General features: G+C 52.5%; 1 protein-coding gene and 1 long non-coding RNA gene across 12 annotated transcripts in view; one reads left to right on the top strand and one right to left on the bottom strand.

Moving 5' to 3' along the window:
* The window catches only part of RASGEF1A (RasGEF domain family member 1A), a 160818-nt gene that overhangs the window by 126039 nt on the left and 18052 nt on the right, over positions 1-16727 (top strand). For 7 of the 11 annotated variants that reach the window (XM_019797565.2, XM_034662898.1, XM_034662901.1 and 4 more), the window contains 10 exons: positions 487-687; positions 3123-3245; positions 5269-5406; positions 6252-6473; positions 7069-7143; positions 7496-7588; positions 8027-8129; positions 8216-8295; positions 9028-9219; positions 10079-10380. In XM_019797565.2, the coding sequence (XP_019653124.1) occupies positions 493-687; positions 3123-3245; positions 5269-5406; positions 6252-6473; positions 7069-7143; positions 7496-7588; positions 8027-8129; positions 8216-8295; positions 9028-9219; positions 10079-10348 (1491 nt within the window). In that variant the 5' untranslated portion in view covers positions 487-492 and the 3' untranslated portion in view covers positions 10349-10380. Of the gene's footprint in view, positions 1-486; positions 688-3122; positions 3246-5268; positions 5407-6251; positions 6474-7068; positions 7144-7495; positions 7589-8026; positions 8130-8215; positions 8296-9027; positions 9220-10078; positions 10381-10670; positions 10744-11019; positions 11151-13410; positions 13491-16727 lie in introns of those variants that run through there. The other 4 variants (XM_019797568.2, XM_034662902.1, XM_034662897.1 and 1 more) reach the window with 4 other exon arrangements.
* On the bottom strand, positions 9769-15419 carry LOC109489313. The gene is made up of 4 exons (XR_004626201.1): positions 15288-15419; positions 14868-14961; positions 12264-14172; positions 9769-11162 (listed from the first exon to the last, which is right to left on the bottom strand). It is a non-coding gene; the product is annotated as an uncharacterized LOC109489313 (long non-coding RNA).

Below are 16727 nucleotides of genomic sequence, written 5' to 3' on the forward strand. Positions count from 1 at the left end.
GGCAGGGTTTTGTGTGTCTAGGCTCCAGGAATGAGACCTGGTATGCACAGTGCAGGTGTTGAAGAAACATTAATCAGATACCCAGTGGCGGGGCGCCTGGGTGGCACAGCGGTTGGGCGTCTGCCTTCGGCTCAGGGCGTGATCCCGGTGTTGTGGGATCGAGCCCCACATCAGGCTCCTCTGCTGTGAGCCTACTTCTTCCTCTCCCACTCCCCCTTCTTGTGTTCCCTCTCTCACTGGTTCTCTGTCTCTGTCAAATAAATAAATAAAATCTTAAAAAAAAAAAAAGATACCCAGGGGCCGCAGGGCTGCCAAGGAGCCTGCCTGCCCGCCTGCACTGACCTCTAATGCCCATCCTTGGGTGGGATGTCCTTTCTGGCCCTGCTGGGGCTCGCATTATGCACCTACACACACTCAGGATGCAGGCTGGCCTGGGAGGAGGAGGGCCTGGCGGCTGGGCCTGTGATGCCTTTTTCTTCTTTCCAGGAAACTATGCCCCAGACGTCCGTCGTCTTCTCCAGCATACTCGGGCCCAGCTGTAGTGGACAGGTGCAGCCCGGCATGGGGGAGCGAGGAAGCGGAGCTGGCGGCTCAGGGGACCTCGTCTTCCAAGAGGGACGCCTCATCTCTGGGTCCCTGGAGGCCTTGATGGAGCACCTGGTCCCCACAGTGGACTATTACCCGGATGTGAGTGCCTAGGGCCTGGAAACGGGTGGGACTGCTGGGGGCCACCTAGATTCCAGGGGAGGTTGCTTCTGGGATGGGGAGGGAGGCCCAGACAGAGCTGGGGAGGGGCAGGCCATCAGGGAGCCTCAGCCCTACTTCCTGCTCTGCCCCCTGTGCCCAGCCTAGGGGAGAGGAAGCTGCAGTGACTTCCCTGCTGACCCCGGGCAGCTGCAAGAGGGCCTTGATGGCATGAGGAATCAGATACACAAGGGGGCGAAACAGGGACTTGCGCTCTGGACAGGGTCCTCACCTGCTGAGGGTCCGCCCAGCGTGTGTCCTGTCCCTGAGCTGGGAAGTTTGTTTTGTACATGAACTGCCATAGTCTAGAAAAAAGGGAGACAGCCCTGCCATGCCTGGCCGGCATGCAGACCCCCAGACACATGCCTGTGTGGGTAGGACTGGCCTTCGGCAGCAATTCGAATGCACCCTCTTCATTTCAAGATGCCGTTGGTACATTCTTAGAACAGAGAAAAAGAGTTCCTTTGTCACGTGTGGCTTCCCTTTTGCCTTGGATAGGGGACATCTCTTCGCAGCAGTGGTGTTGGGCCTGCCTGCTCCCTTTGGAAAGTCAAGCTGCAAAGGCCCCCTCCCTCCTGAGGGCAGAGCTGTGCTCGCTGGCCTCGGCGAGCCAGACACTGTTGCCTGGGAGGGTTGGAGAGGAACTGCCCCCCTCCCCTCTCCAGCTTGTATCTAATGGAGCCAACTCAGCTTCTGGGTGCCGCCCCCCCCCAATCAGGCCTCCTCCCTCCCTCCTGGGGCTCCGTTTACTCCATCCTACTTGAAAACACTCCCAGAGCTGGGCTGGGACTGTATTGGTGGTGCGGACCTGGCAGCTGAGGGCCAGGTGGCAGAGGTGGGGAGAGAGGCCCGAGGTAGTCTGGGGCAGGGCATCAGCCTCCCAGGGCCTGGCCCCTCCAACCCCAGCACTACTCTGGGGCCTTGTGGGTGGAGCTACTCCTCTTTTAGGTCTGTCCCAGAGGAGCCTCCTCTAAACACTACGCCCTGGGATCACAGTCTGCTTCCCAGGAGAGCATAAAGGGGTGGTAGAGCAGAAGGGTCGGGCTGGCAGAGGCCAGCTGGGCATCAGCTCCTCTGCCAAGTTCCTGGGTTCCCCCAGCCTTCCTCCACTGCCCCTGCCCCACGTATGCGGGCAGCTGGGGGATGCGCGCACACCAGTACATCTCTGTGCTCCTTGGAAATGCAGGGCTCCTCCCTGTGTGCTCTTCTTGCCTTGGCTGAGAACTCCCAGGTGTCATGCCTGGGTGACCATCATCACACATCTGAGCCATCTGCTTAGAAGGGGCCACCGACCAGCTGGGATCTCTGAGCACCCATGCTGCACAGCCTGGGGACAGGACATGGGAAGAGTGTGTGTGTGTGTGTGCACGCGCACACGCGTGTGTGTGTTGGGGGAGAGTTAGAGGAACCCCTGCTGTTCCCAGGAGGGTTTCCTCCAGTGGCCTTCAAAGGCTGCATGAGGGCTGTGAGGCCGTGAGGCCCTGAGTCCTGTTCCACAAGGCCTGTGCTCTCAGCAAACATGGCCCAGTTTGCTCTGGACTGGAGTGAAGACCTGCCCCTTTGGGCCCAGAGTGTAGACAAAGGGTCCTAGGTCCCCCAGCCTGCAGCAGCCATGTAGGGTAGAATCCCCAGGAAAACCCCAAGTAGTGTCCCCCACTTCCAAGTCCAACCTGTAGGCCAGTGTGGAGAGCTCACAGGTGCTGACCCATGTCAGATGAAATGCTTCAGAGAACCCTTGGCCCTGGGCCCTGCTCCCTTTCAGCTTAGATCATGAGGACCTCTCAGAACCTGTACCACACAGCCCAGTGACAAAGGCACAAGGATGTGGGACAGAGGGGCCCTGGTGTGCCAGGTGGAGATAAGGCCCATAGCTGGTTAGTGACGCGTGCAGCAGTCCCCTATGGCTGGGTGCTGGCTCCAAGAATGTCCCACCCTGCCCCTGACTGGCCTCCACTGGCAAGGCCAGTGGCGATCTGGAGAAGCACACTTGGAGCCTGGCCTTGGGAGCACTGTGGACTGGGTGATAGGCTCCACAGGTTGGGAGAATCCCACCAACATCCAGGGTCGGGTGTTCTTTCCCATCATGGGGTAGGGCAGAGCGTAGAGTAAGACTGCTGGGAGCTGAGCTTGTCAGGGGAAGCGTCTGGGAGCTTCCAGGAAGGGGGATTCGATCTGTGCCTTGCAAGGAGGGGGCGGGACTTGGGTAGCAGTGAGAGAAAAGGAAGGGCGTTCCAGGTGCAGTAAAGCATGCAGGAGGAGACAGTCCTAGATGGTGCTTTGAGGCCTGGGGGGTGGCTAGACAGGCTCTGACCACACCTGGAGGGGCGACACCAGGCCTGATCTATTCTTTATCCTCTCTCCTTGTCTCTTTTCTTCAGAGGACATACATCTTTACATTTCTCTTGAGCTCCCGGGTCTTTATCCCCCCTCATGACCTGCTGGCCCGTGTGGGGCAGATCTGCTTGGAGCAGAGGCAGCAGCTGGAAACGGGGTCTGAGAAGGTAAAGGTGCCGATGGGGGCTCCCTGTCTCTGCGCCCCCGGCTCCCCCCTTGCTCACACTTGGGGGAGAAGCATGGTCTGAGTAAGCCGGCGGGACGGGTCTGGCTGAGCCCAGCCCAGGGCCCTCCCTGATTGGGCAAGGTTGGCTTGTCTCTGGCCCCCTTGGCACCCCTGGGGCATGGGGTGCACACAGAGCCAAGCACTCTTCATGGGACGCTGAAAGCAACTGTTTTTGGTGAGCACTCATGCCTCTTTCCAGGAAAGGGCCACAGCAGACAGCACTGTTAGCCATCCTGGTCAGCTCCAGGACCCCCCAGCTGGCAGAAAAGCTACCACTCTGTGGGTAGGGGTCAGGTGGCAGCACTGTCAGGCTGACTGCTGCTCAGAGTGGTCTTAAGTGACTTCAGTAGGGCTCTTTGTCCCTGTTGTTGCTTCTGATTGAGCCAGGCTTTGGGTGGCCAGGGTGACTGGGGGCATGTGCTTCGGATGAGGCTTTTAGAGATTTTTATTTATTTATTCGACAGAGATAGAGACAGCGAGAGAGAGAGGGAACACAAGCAGGGGGAGTGGGAGAGGAAGAAGCAGTCTCATAGCGGAGGAGCCTGATGTGGGGATCGATCCCGTAACGCCGGGACCATGCCCTGAGCTGAAGGCAGACGCTCAACCGCTATGCCACCCAGGCGCCCCTGGATGAGGCTTTTAGAAGCCCAGTCTGGTGCAGAAGATGGGGTGGTAGGTACACGGTCCGAAAACTGGCAGGGCCGAGTCTGGACTGTGGCAGAGCAGGTCCTGCCCCCGTTTGCTGATGACTTTGTCCTCTACCTTCCCTCCACCAGGCCAGGCCTCCTGTCTTTGCAGCACAGGCCTCTGAACTGAGTCTCCTTGTCAGAGGAGGCCGTCCCAGGGTGCAAGGAGACAGGCTTTGACTGCAGAGGATTAGGAAAGGCTCCTGAAGAGACAGGTGGAAATAAGGCTAAGTGGGATGGGTGGGGAGAAGAAATTATAGGCGGAAGCTCAGCGTGAGGACAGAAGTCTGAGCGGAGTGAGCCCACAGGCTTGTGTTCATGGTGACATGTACCGCAGGGCCTCTGAGTTCAAGGCTCTAGCTCCTGCTGAATGTGGGGTGCTGTGGTCATCCGGTGGAAGTGTCATCAAGGCCTTCTGGATGCTGCATGCACTGGACTCTGGCCAAAAGGAGTGGCTGCAGGGAGTGAGGCGGCCAGCTGGAACCAGCTGGGTCCGTGGCCAGGATCAGGCAGGCTGGAGGCAGCTCAGCAGGGGTAGGGCAGATGCTGGGGATGTGGGGATGAGTGGCTAGAGGCCCAGCAGGAACAGTCCAGGTTGGGCAAATACAGGTAGGCAGGGAGTTGGTCAGTGCTGAGGAGGAGCCGTGGTGGGCACAGGAGGGGTGTGGGCACATGTGGTCATTTCAGTGGGACAGCGTGGGGCTGGGCACTGAGGACCAGCTGGAACACTGCAGCCAAGCATTCGGCACAGCCTCCTTGGCCTTACGTGCGTGTGGATCCAGGGCAACAGCAGGGGTGCCTGCCCATCTTTAATGACATGAAGTTGGGAGAGGGATGCCTCTGAGTGTTTGCACTCCTTCCCAGCACCTGCCAACCCGCTTTTAACTGAGAGGGGGCAGGCAAGAGTCTCTCATTTTTAATAATTTTGGTTTTCATTGTTGTTGTTGTTTTAAATGGTTAACTTCTAATTAACAACAAGGGAAACTAGTTTTCTATGTCATGTAGTAAGAGGATGAATTTTTTGAAGATGAATTTAAGTGAAAGTGAAAGAGCTGAACTAAGGGCAGTATGAAACAAAGCAAGTACAACAAAACCGCAGGTGGACAAGGTGGGGGATGCCCCTACCTAGCACCCTCACCCCAATGCGGGGAGGAGGGGAGGGCAGGTCCTGCAGGTGTGGGGGTGTTGAAGACCTGGGGGAGATGGGGAGGCCTGTGCCACTTGTCATCTTGTCACCTGCTCTGGAGGGTGACTTTACTTTCTGCCGTGCTGCCCCAGACCAAGCTGAAGTCCTTCTCAGCCAAGATTGTACAGCTGTTAAAGGAGTGGACGGAGGCCTTCCCCTACGACTTCCAGGATGAGAAGGCCATGGCCGAACTGAAGGCCATCACCCACCGGGTCACACAGTGTGATGAGGTGAGGTCTTCCTTGGACCCTGGCAGAGCTCCCTGGGTAGATGTTCAGGGGAGGGGGTCTACTCTCACAGGAGGGTAGGTCTTCAGGGATAGTGCTGTATGTGGTCTTCTATGCTGTCACCCTTCCAAGATGACTGCTGGGCGGCTCCATTTGTGCCCCTCCCAAGAAGACTGCTCAGCTGTCCAGCAATGTGCCAGGCTTGCCCTTGGCACCCTCTGCATGTGGGAAACCCTGTGGCCTGAGTGGTGGGCCAGAATGAGCCCAGGCCCCACCCTTTCCTGGGTTTGGGGTGAGTGGAGTGGGAACCTAGTAAGAGGTTGTAAGAGCCTGTCTGCGTTTCTGGCCCCCAGCTCACTCCTGGTCTTTTGTGGAGACAGGACCTGGAAGGTGCTCTGTGCACTCAGCCCCTTCTGTCTGGCTGGATGGCTCAGAAGGCCCAGGGAAAGCTCTGGGCAAGGCCAGGGCTGCTCCCACCCAGACAGTGAAGGTTCCTGGTCCTGGAGGAAGCCCTTCCAGATGCTCTCTTTCCAATTGTGTCCTCCCCCTCCGTCCCCCTGCTGTGGGAAGGCCAAAAGTAGTAGCTCAGCTGGACACCCCCGGGGAAAGCCATGGTTTTTAGACCCAGAGGCCTACCCCCCAGGATAGCCAGCTGAGCCCCCCTCAGCAGTACTCAGAGGAGCTCACACTGTATTCATTGTCTTCAAAGGCCCAAATGCTCATGGCAGGTTTGAGTAGGGATGTGGGTTCAAAGTTAGGCATATCCTTAGAGACGAGATGGGTTCCTCGGGAGAGGTGGTGGTCTTGCCAACCCACACCAGCACCTTCACTGTCCCCTATCCCCACAGGAGAATGGCACAGTGAAGAAGGCCATTGCCCAAATGACACAGAGCCTGCTGCTGTCTCTGGCTGCCCGAAGCCAGCTTCAGGAGCTGCGGGAGAAGCTCCGCTCACCGGCCATGGACAAAGGGTCTGTCCTCAAGGCTAAGCCGCCAGCCACTCAGAAGGACATCCTGGGTGTGTGCTGCGACCCCCTGGTGCTGGCCCAGCAGCTGACTCATATTGAGCTGGTCAGTGCTGCAGTGTGCCGTATCTGGGGTGGGGGTGTATTCACCAATGCTAACTCAAGGCTGCTAGACACCCCCCGCATTTTTCAACATAGTGCTGCAGGGCCTCCCCAGCTGGTCTTCTTGGGGTGTCAGGTGAAGCTCACTTGCCAGCTCCAACCACTGCTTCTGGGTCCCCAGGATCACAGCAGCCCTGTGTACGTGGGAGGGGCTGGGGTGATGGGGACTGACCCAGGAGGTGAAGGGCTTGGAGGGGGAGAGCCAGTTTTCCCCACCCTGTCACCTCATCTTGCCTATGTCGTGGGGTGGGAAGGTACCCTGCAGCTAGCAGCCACTGCCCCAAGGCTTCTGCCTCACTCCCATGAAGCCCTGTTTCCTCCCCTCCCATGGGAGGGTCTTTCAGACCCCTGGGGTGTACATTTGGTGGGAGGCAGGCAGGGCCTGCCCACTGGCTGGGTGCTCTGATCAAGGAGGGGCTGTGGTACACACCTGTAAGGTCTTGACTGCTACTCTGAACATGGCCTACACCTTGAGTGAGGGGCCTGTCCAAGAATGGCAGGCTTGTCACCCTCCTGTGCTATCTCTTTGCCCATCCTAGGAGAGGGTCAGCAGCATTCACCCTGAGGACCTGATGCAGATCGTCAGCCACATGGACTCTCGGGACAAGCACAGGGTGAGGGGCTACTGTGTGCTCTGGGGTGGCCTTAGGGTGGGCCTGGTATCTATATATACACCCCATGCAGAGTGGGGGCCTCACAACCAAATGGATATGGGTCTGACCTGGTGCCTGCTCCAAGGGGTCAGCAAATAGCAATACAGGGTCATACATACTGGAAGGGGGCCAGTGTTCCCAGGAGCTTGGAGAGGGGGCGTCCTGGGAGACCTGGATCTGTCTAGCTGCTCACACCCCACCATTGCTTTCAGTCTCTTTTGGCCATGACTCCTACTTATTTCTGGGGGTAGGACTGGGGCAGCACCTGCTGGCAGGGTCCTCAGGCTCCCTGTGACCTGTTGTGTTCCACCAGTGCCGAGGGGACCTGACCAAGACCTACAGCCTGGAGGCATATGACAACTGGTTCAACTGCCTTAGCATGCTAGTGGCCACCGAGGTGTGCCGGGTAGGTGCTGCATGGCCCATGTGGGAGGGCAGGGGGTGGCACTGTCACTTCTCCGAACCGACAGGGCTGCCTGAGGCTCTCTGACTTCTGTACCCCTCAGATGACGAAATTTTGAAAGTGGAGACAGAAGCCTCCATTGCCAGGGCCACCAAAATCCCTGTTACCCACCTCCCGCCCCCAGCCCCCTGGCCAGTCTCACAGTGATTATGAGACACCCATCCATGGCGTGCACCAGCACGGCCTGTGAGTTTATCTGGGGCTCCCTAGTACTCTCAGACTGCTCTCCTGCCTCTGCAGCCCACAAATATCTCCCCAGCCCTGGGTCGGACAGCTCTGAGGGCCCAGAGTAGCTCCTATCCAGGCTGCCCTTCAGGGACGGGTGGTGGGGGGATGCTCGTGGTGGTGGGCTCACTCTGAGGCTATCTGGCTGCTCTCCAGGTGGTGAAGAAGAAGCACCGGACCCGCATGCTAGAGTTCTTTATTGATGTGGCCCGGGAGTGCTTCAACATTGGGAATTTCAACTCCATGATGGCCATCATCTGTGAGTGTCCAGGCCCCAGGGGCTTCCTGTCCGGCTTCTGCATGGCTTGCCTACCCTGCCCTGACCTTACCTGCTGTTCCCTGCAGCTGGCATGAACCTCAGTCCTGTGGCGAGGCTGAAGAAAACATGGTCCAAAGTCAAGACGGCCAAGTTTGACGTCTTGGAGGTAGGCACTCAGCCTCATCCTACATTGGACCGAGGAGGGGTAGGTCTGCCCCCTTGCTCAGAACCCACTGCCCGCAGTGCCATCTGGGGTAGGGCACGTTGAGCTGGCCTGGCTGCTCTAGGAGGTGAGTAGCTGAAGCCCTCCTTGGCCCTTGGGACTTTAGTCAGAACTGGCATTGCCTAAAGCAAGTTCTGGAGAGTGCTTAGGAAACAGTTATGACAAAAGTGGGCCCGTGAACCTTGTGCTGGGTGATGCTGACTAAGCCGACTGGCCTTTTCCTGGCTTGAATTCCTGTGTTCCTGGATCACCTGGGTGGCCCAGGAGTGGACAGGCAGATTCACTTGCAGCCTTCCCTGATGTATTTGATCACAGAATCCATTTTCTGCAAATGTCTTGTGGAGTTTGTCAGGTTTGGGAGGTGTTGGTCCAAGTAGAGGGGAATGGAAGGTTTTGAAAGGAAAAAGGTGAGACCCAGGCTCAGCAGGGAGGGGAAGAGGTGTGTGTGTGAGCTGTGAGACTTCTCTATAACTTTCCTGATGATGTTTCGACCCAAACCCTGTACTGAGCCGGGTGCTCACTTCTAGAAAGGAGGCCTCTTCTGATGACAGTTCAGGGCTGCCCCGTGGGGAAGGGCCTTCCCCATCACTGTTTCCCACTCTGCAAAGGGGCATTCTGAGCAAGTCACAGGTGCAGGGAGAACACTGCCCACCAGGTCCTCCTGTCTGCCCACAGCATCACATGGACCCATCCAGCAACTTCTGCAACTACCGTACTGCCCTGCAGGGGGCCACACAGAGGTCCCAGATGGCCAACAGCAGCCGAGAGAAGATTGTTATCCCTGTATTCAACCTTTTCGTTAAGGACATTTACTTCTTGCACAAAATCCATACCAACCACCTGCCCAATGGGCATGTTAACTTCAAGGTGAGCTCAGCCCCCTTGTGGTCTGAGGGGAGGGGGGCCAGACTGTCCCAACACAAGGCAGAACAGACCCCTCAGCCTTATCCTAGGGCAGGCAGAGGTCCTGTTGCAGAACGGCCTGTAGGACTGAAAGCTTCAGGGTGGGTTATGTGTGCTGTTTGTGAAGTATAATGGTGGCCCCAATCCTTCTGGGTGGATGATCTGGTTATAGGGCTTGGAGCCACAGGGAATTTGCATTTACCCAGGACCCTGGTCCCAACACTGACCCCAACAGGGAGACAGAGAAGGGGCTACTCCTAGGGGTTTGGGAGTGAGGAAAATATTAGGTAAGAAGGGACCTGAGCAGAGAGAAGGAGGCAGCAGATTTCCAGATAGAAGCTAAGGGCAGCTGGCCAAGGGTGGAAAGTAGGACAATGGTGATTGGGGAGGTGTGGGGGAAGTGGGGTTGTCCAGTGTTTACCTCACATAGGTAAGGGGCAGGAAGGAGTTAGGGACCCTTACACAGGCCCTGAAGAGTGAGAGTATGGCATGTTCTGGTTGGTGGTGCTCTGCTGGGTGTGGCTGGCATGCCTGCCTCAGCCTGGAGTCCCAGATGGGGCCTTCTTGGGTCTTGTATAGGGGAGGCACAGATCCTGCTGCAGCCAGATGGCCTAGGCAGAGGGCAGACAGAGTAGTCTTAGGGACACTTATTGGCTCTGATGTTGCATCAAGTGCTGCTATGGCCACAAAGTCAGCTGAGTAGGGTCACTGTCCCATCTTGCTGGGATGCAGAATGAAACCGGAACCTATATCCCTTGCCCTAACCAAGGATTTCAAGCTTAAGGTGACAAATGAACATCCAGTTCATTTTCTGTGTCTTCAGAAATTTTGGGAGATCTCCAGACAGATCCATGAGTTCATGACATGGACTCAGGTAGAGTGTCCCTTCGAGAAGGACAAGAAGATTCAGAATTACCTGCTCACGGCACCCATCTACAGTGAGGAAGGTGAGGCCCAGTTCTCCATGGCAGCACATCCACCTCCCCATACCATACATGTCACCCTGACTTCCCCCCCTCATGGGGTTGCCCTGGAAGGCAGGCCTGATCACTATCCCCATGCTACACAGGGGAAGCTCAGCCCACAGGGGTGAGTACATGAGGGTGGGCTGTCAGTAGACAACAGGAAGAAGACAAGGAGAGATGGGGCTCTGGAAGCCACCAGAGAGAGCCAGAACAAGGGTGGGTTCATGCTGCAGAATCACGAAATTTCTCAGTCCCTAAGCAGGAAGCTGGGAGCTCTAGACCTCATGGGGCCTAGAACCCCAGGCAACAGAGACCTGTGGAAAAGCCCAGACTAGAGGTCACTGTCTTTGCCCAGGCCCAGCTGCTCCCTTAGAAAGGAAGGGATACCTGGTGTGGTAGGCAGACTGACTGCACGTGGACATGGGTTCTGAGGGGCTTTTCATCTCTCAGCTCTCTTCATCGCCTCCTTTGAAAGTGAAGGTCCTGAAAACCACATGGAAAAAGATAGCTGGAAGACTCTCAGGTAAGAAAATTCCAGGGACAGGCCTAGGAGCCCCTGAGACCAGTCCCATGCCTGGATCTACAGGAAGGGAGAGGACTGGGGAGCATGACGGATCTGCCCTTCTGAAAGGCAGCCAGGGTAACTCTACACAGGCTGCCAGTAGGTGGGAGGCTGAGAACTTGGGTCTGAGTGTCCTTGACCCTTCCCCTGATAGCTGGTTCTTAGAATCCAGGCCCTCCCCAGGAACTGTGGCCTGCCAACCACCTGACCATTTCCTTGTGCCCTGCCTACCTCTAGGACCACTCTCCTTAACAGAGCCTGAAGGCACGGATGCAGCCTGCAGACGCTGGATGAAGCACACACATGCACTGAGTTTTAATCTTGATTGATAAGGGTTGAGATGAGGAGGCCTCACTGGTTGGGGTCCATTTTGTATATAACTTTTATGAAAAAAAAAAAAAGTAATTATTTCATGCGTCAACTTTTGGCACTTACAAAGTTTTTTTTTCTGTCATTTATTTTAAAAAACAGGGCAGGGCCCTGCTTTGGGGAGGGGTGGGGAAAGAGTATCATGGGAGATGGCATCCATGATAACATCTTATTCTAATGAAATGTAGATTTTTATTTTCTACTTTTATTAACATCTTATGAAAAAATATAAAAAAAAAAAAAAACCCAACCAAAACCAATGTGAGCCCTGCCTGCTTGGACGCCCTTCCAGCCAGTGTCTCTGATGTCAGGGTTAGTGCCTTAGAAAGTACTGGAGGGCCGGTCTCCCACTCTGATCTTTAGCCCTCAGGCAGCCAGTGCCGCCGGGGAAACGCCAGGAAAGCTCTGCCCTGGGCCACAAGGCACCTGCCCTCAAAGCCTAGGCCAGAGAGGTTCCAGCAAGAAGGGCTTGGCTGGCCAAAGGGCCTCATTTGCATACTTCTAGAAGCAAACCTTGAGTACAGGCTTTCCAAAGTTTACATTTTCATTTTCCTTTATCAGGGATTTAGGGGGTTGGGGAGGGGCGGGGGATACCTGGCAGCATATTTTCTGTTGGAATATGTCTGGCAAATTGTTCACCTACATTTTAGGAAAAGAGAATCTAAAATAGGGGGGAGGGTGTGGTGGAATTGTCTGTTTTCCAGGCTGTAACAGGTACACTGAGCTGTAATGAAGAGAATACAAAGTATACCTGAGGATGGGGACATTTAAAGCAGTTCTTCAAGCTCCAGTACAAAGTGAAAAGAAGCAACTCACAAACTGGTATTCTAGTGGGTTGCTTCCCTCCATTCCTCTAGGTCGGGGGCTCCCCTAAGGGAATCTGAAACAGAAAATTAGCCAGACCAGACTGCTGGAGCACACTCACATAAAACTGCCCAGCATTTGGAGGTATTTTTCACACCCAACTTGAGGAGTACACTCCATTTTGTGTCTTTCTGGCTGTGGGATGGCAAGTCCTGGTCCCTCAAAGCCAGAGGTGGGCTATCTGCTCTGACTCTCTCCCCCTCACGGTGGGACTTTCATTCTGCACAAGCAGAGTTGGAGCTACGCACCCTTGTTGCTCTCCGCATGCCTGGCTTCCTCCCACGGGGGCCTGCAGCTGAGATGCCTGAGTGAGGACGGGGCAGTTAGCTGCTAATTCCCAAAGCTCCTAGGAGAGCCTGGAGATGTGGAGGTGAGGCCTCAGGAAGGGGGGGCTCCGAGATCCACTGCTGATGGCGCCCAGCCCTGCGTGGAGCAAGAATATTTACACTGTATTGTCACAGTGTTTTCGCACTTTTCAGACATTCTAGATAGTACATACTGTATCTTGATAGTACATACTGCTTTGTTTATGTATTTGAGACAAAGAAAGGCTAAAAACTTGAGACTCTATATTTGGAATACAATGTTAGAACACTTTCCGTCTTGTGTTAAGGAGCTTTCATGTCAATGTGCACTCCACTGGGTCATCAGTTCTAGTACCTACCTGATACAGTATCTATGTTTGCTACTTTATTTTCCCAATTTGATACACACCCTATGATGTTTTGGTATTTTGAGATGAACTCTGAGTACAAAGTTGTACCATAACGCAGGATGGCAGTTGTTGGTGTGACTGGACCTACTTGCATCAATAAAACAACATGTTGCTCCCCTTGCCTGCCTGCTCTCTGCGCGTAGCTGGCGAGGCCCGATGGCTTGGCTGCTGGCAGGAGGTGTGGGGATGTCTAGGTCTTCCACGGCCTTTCAAATGAGCAAGAAACTCTCATTTACACAACACGTTCTGACAAAGGGCTTTTCAAATAAATAATGCACGACAAGACAAAGTGTACAAGAGACACACTCTAGTCTGCTTTCCTCAAACTAAGATCCAAAACTATCACAAGCTCATTGTATCACATGGCCCTGTAAGTTGGGTAAATCTAACCTCAATAAGATCGTAAAGGCTCCTTTACTGCAGGACCGATCAGAATCGTCAGTGTCCTGGGCACTGTGGGTCTCTCCTGGGGCAGGGGAAGTTGGGGACACCTCCTGACATCTCTCTGCAGAACAGGTTGCAGAATGCAGTTCTAGATGGTGCTCTTTCTGTTGTGATAAGTCACATTCAAGAGCACTAAAGAGAGGGATTTGTTGAAAGGCACACATGAGTTTGTGGAATTGAAGGAAAAGAACTGAGACACTAGAATGGAAGGCAAACTCTTACCTGTTCCTTTCCAGCCTGTCCCACTGCCACTCTGTCAACAACGCCCAGGCTGCATGAGATCTACTCTACAGCTCAACGAACCTCACCCGGCCCCCTGAGCTAACTCAGCACATTTTTAAATACGTTTGGTGTCTGTTCTGCCCATTGGACCAGCACTGCCCGACAGAAAACCGTTGTGCTGGAGTGCTCTGTATCTGCACTGCTGCTGGTTACATATAGGTACTGAGCACTGAAATGTGAAACGTGAAAATGCAACCGAGCAATGGAATTTCTAATTTTATTTAGGTGTAAATAGCTAGTGGCCACAGTATTGGACAGAAGGCCAGGCCGCTGGAGCTTTGTCACCTGCTGCCCTTCCAGTGGCTTGTGGAGTGGACGGCACATAATTGCTGCTTAGGTGTTTGTTGAGCAAATGAGACACCTATGAGGATGCCTAAGTGAATTTTGGGTAAATGACAACATTTTTTAGGTCTTTATAATTCAGTGGAATTCTTAATTTTCTGGTCAGTGGAATTCTTAATTTTCTGGTAAAGTTATTTTTGAAAGTTTCTACCTTCTTCAGCTGAAGAAGGGGCAGCCCATCATCTGGTGTGTACCTTGGCCATGGAGCTTGAGCTGGGAGTGGGTGGTGAGCTCAGCTGGCTAGCTCTGGAGCTCTCCTTCACCCACGGAGTAGTCCCTCCAAGACAGTGCTTCTCAAGTTGTGCCTCTTTGACAGCAGTGTCAGCAGTGCCGGAAACTTGCTCGAGCTTTCTCACGGCCCCACTGCAGGCTCACTAAAGGGGAAACGTGGGGGTGGGGAGTCTAGCACATTTGGGATGCTCTCCTGCTGAGCCTCACAGCCCGCCACTCCAGGTACAGCCCTTTTCCCAGGGGCACTGTGCTTCACAGGCGCACTGAACCTCCTTACAGTTTCCCTGGTGAGCGGTGCTCCGTGCTCCTGTGGGCCCTACCCCTTCTCCCACATCACATCATTGGCATCTGTCTCACCCATCACTCTTGGCTTTCCATGTAGGAGCCACTTGTATAGCTGTGTGGCCAGCGACTAGCATGGTGTGCAGCTCCTAACACTATCATATGATGACTGAATGCTACCTTTCACTTCGCACAGACAATTCAGGAACAAAAATCTGTCACAATATCAGCTGTGACAGGAAATAAGCTAAGGCTCTCTCCTAAGGCGACAGAGACTTCCGTGATAAAACAAAGGTTATTTGTGAAATACATACCCACTACACCTGTACAGAAAATATATGTCATTTCCCCAGGGAGGCAAGACAGGATAAGCATATGAGCAAGGAATCAGAAGTTAAATTATTTGGATTTGAGTCCTGTTTCCTATTCCTAGCTGGGTATCCTGGGAAAAGTTGTTTACCCTTTAAAGCCTCCATTTTCTTATGATTAAAATGAAATTACAATACTCTCTGTCACATGGGGTTGTTATAAAGATACATGGCAGAACATGCAGTACCTGGTTCATCAGAAGCAGTCAGTGGTAGCTGAGTACTAGGAAGGGCACCTCTGATGAAACTGAACCCCACTTCTCTGGCAGAAAGCAGAATCTCCTGGGAAAAGTGAAACAAAGAATTATAACTGATCTTCTCAAAGGAACAACTGAAGTCCTGGTAAATACAAATATATTCTAACATTACTAAAGAGTCACTTAAGTGTTAAACTTAATCAGAATATAAACATATATGGGAAAAAATTCCCACAAATTTGGGATTCAAAACTACTTTCTAGATGAAAAAACTTACTACCCATATATAGGCTAGTAACCTTAGATCATACCAAAACAATTTCTATTTTTATTCCCAGAAAGGAAGTCATGATACTGTGAGGAAGGTAAAGAGCTGCCATCCCCCCTCCCCAAATATCTATCGTAACATACCTTAAACTCTTAGGTATGGATCTTCAGCAACAATGTTGAGGAAACAGTCTTGTCAAGAATATAAGAAAACTGGGCACCTAGTTGGCTCAGTTGGTGGAGCATGTGACTCCTGGTCTTGGGATTGTGGTTTCGACCCCACAGTGGGTGTAGAGATTAAAAATAAAATCTTAAAAAATACATATATAAGAAAGTTATGGACCTATTTCTGGCAGCATTAGACTAAGTATGTGCTTGCCTGCTGAAATCAACTGCTAAAGTTACGCAAATATCAAAATTTAAATATCCAAGCAAAAACCCAGAGAGGTAAAGGAAACTCTGAAGCCAGCTTTTGCCTGGAGGAGGGCAAGGATTGTGAATTTCCATTTTCAAGTCCACATGGGGATGGAGAAGAAAGTGCAGGGCCTGTTCAAGAAGAGGAGTCAAATAGGAGACCCCAGCCCATAAAGCTGACATCCCTCAAAACCACTCCTATCACCATAACAGTGAACTTGAAATAAAATGCTTCTCCCCCAATCCCACGAAAGGGGTTAAAAAGAAACTGCCTGTTTTGAACCTTGGTACTGAATGGAGGTTGGGAAAACTCACCACTGATAAAATGTAACCACAAGTCAGTGGGTCACAAGTCAGTGGATTTTGTTAAGTTTTGCAGCAAACATCACACTGGTCAAAAAAATGTTAAGTTGAAAATCTAGTTTAACATGGCTCTGAACTATGGACGGGTACTATCACTAAGTTAGCAAACATTCTGAGATTCTAGTTTAAAAAGTCTCTCCTTAGCTGTGTTTGTTTAATCTACCTGTTGGATTTTTAAAATTCATTTTCATTTCTTGAAGAACCAAATAGAGGTTCTTCCCCAAATTCACTTGGTCATAATTCTGAAGAAATTACCAGAATTTAACACAGAGAGAAAAGACTGGAAAATATGAAATGGGTTAAGAAACATAAAGGGCATTGTGGACACAATAGGTCTAACATGTTATCAGAGCTTTTGAAAGAAAGAGAATGATGGAGACAATTCAAATATAGTAGCTGAAAATCTTTCGGTATTGATAAAAGACAAGAATAACCCAAGGAACCCAAAGAATCTCAAGAAGGACCAGAAAAAAAAAACAAACAAACAACAAAACCCAGCACACAAACATATCATAATGACACAGAACAGAAATAAAGAGGAGAGCCTGAAGGCGATGAGGAAAAAAAGGCTGATTAAATCTTTCAAAGGAGTACCAACTATTAAGCTGATAGCTTACTTCACAAGGGAAATAACTGAAGCCAGAAGACAGCAGAATAGCCTCAAAGTGCTAAAAAAAAAAAATTCCCAACCTAGAATTCTATACCGTTCAAAAAATATTTTTAAAATGAGATAAAGATACTTACAAACCAAATGGCGTTTGCTATCAGTAGACCTTCACTAAAAGAAATTCTAAAGGTTGAATCATA

This window comes from Ailuropoda melanoleuca, chromosome 6, assembly GCF_002007445.2.
Source record: "Ailuropoda melanoleuca isolate Jingjing chromosome 6, ASM200744v2, whole genome shotgun sequence".
Classification (NCBI taxonomy): domain Eukaryota; kingdom Metazoa; phylum Chordata; class Mammalia; order Carnivora; family Ursidae; genus Ailuropoda; species Ailuropoda melanoleuca.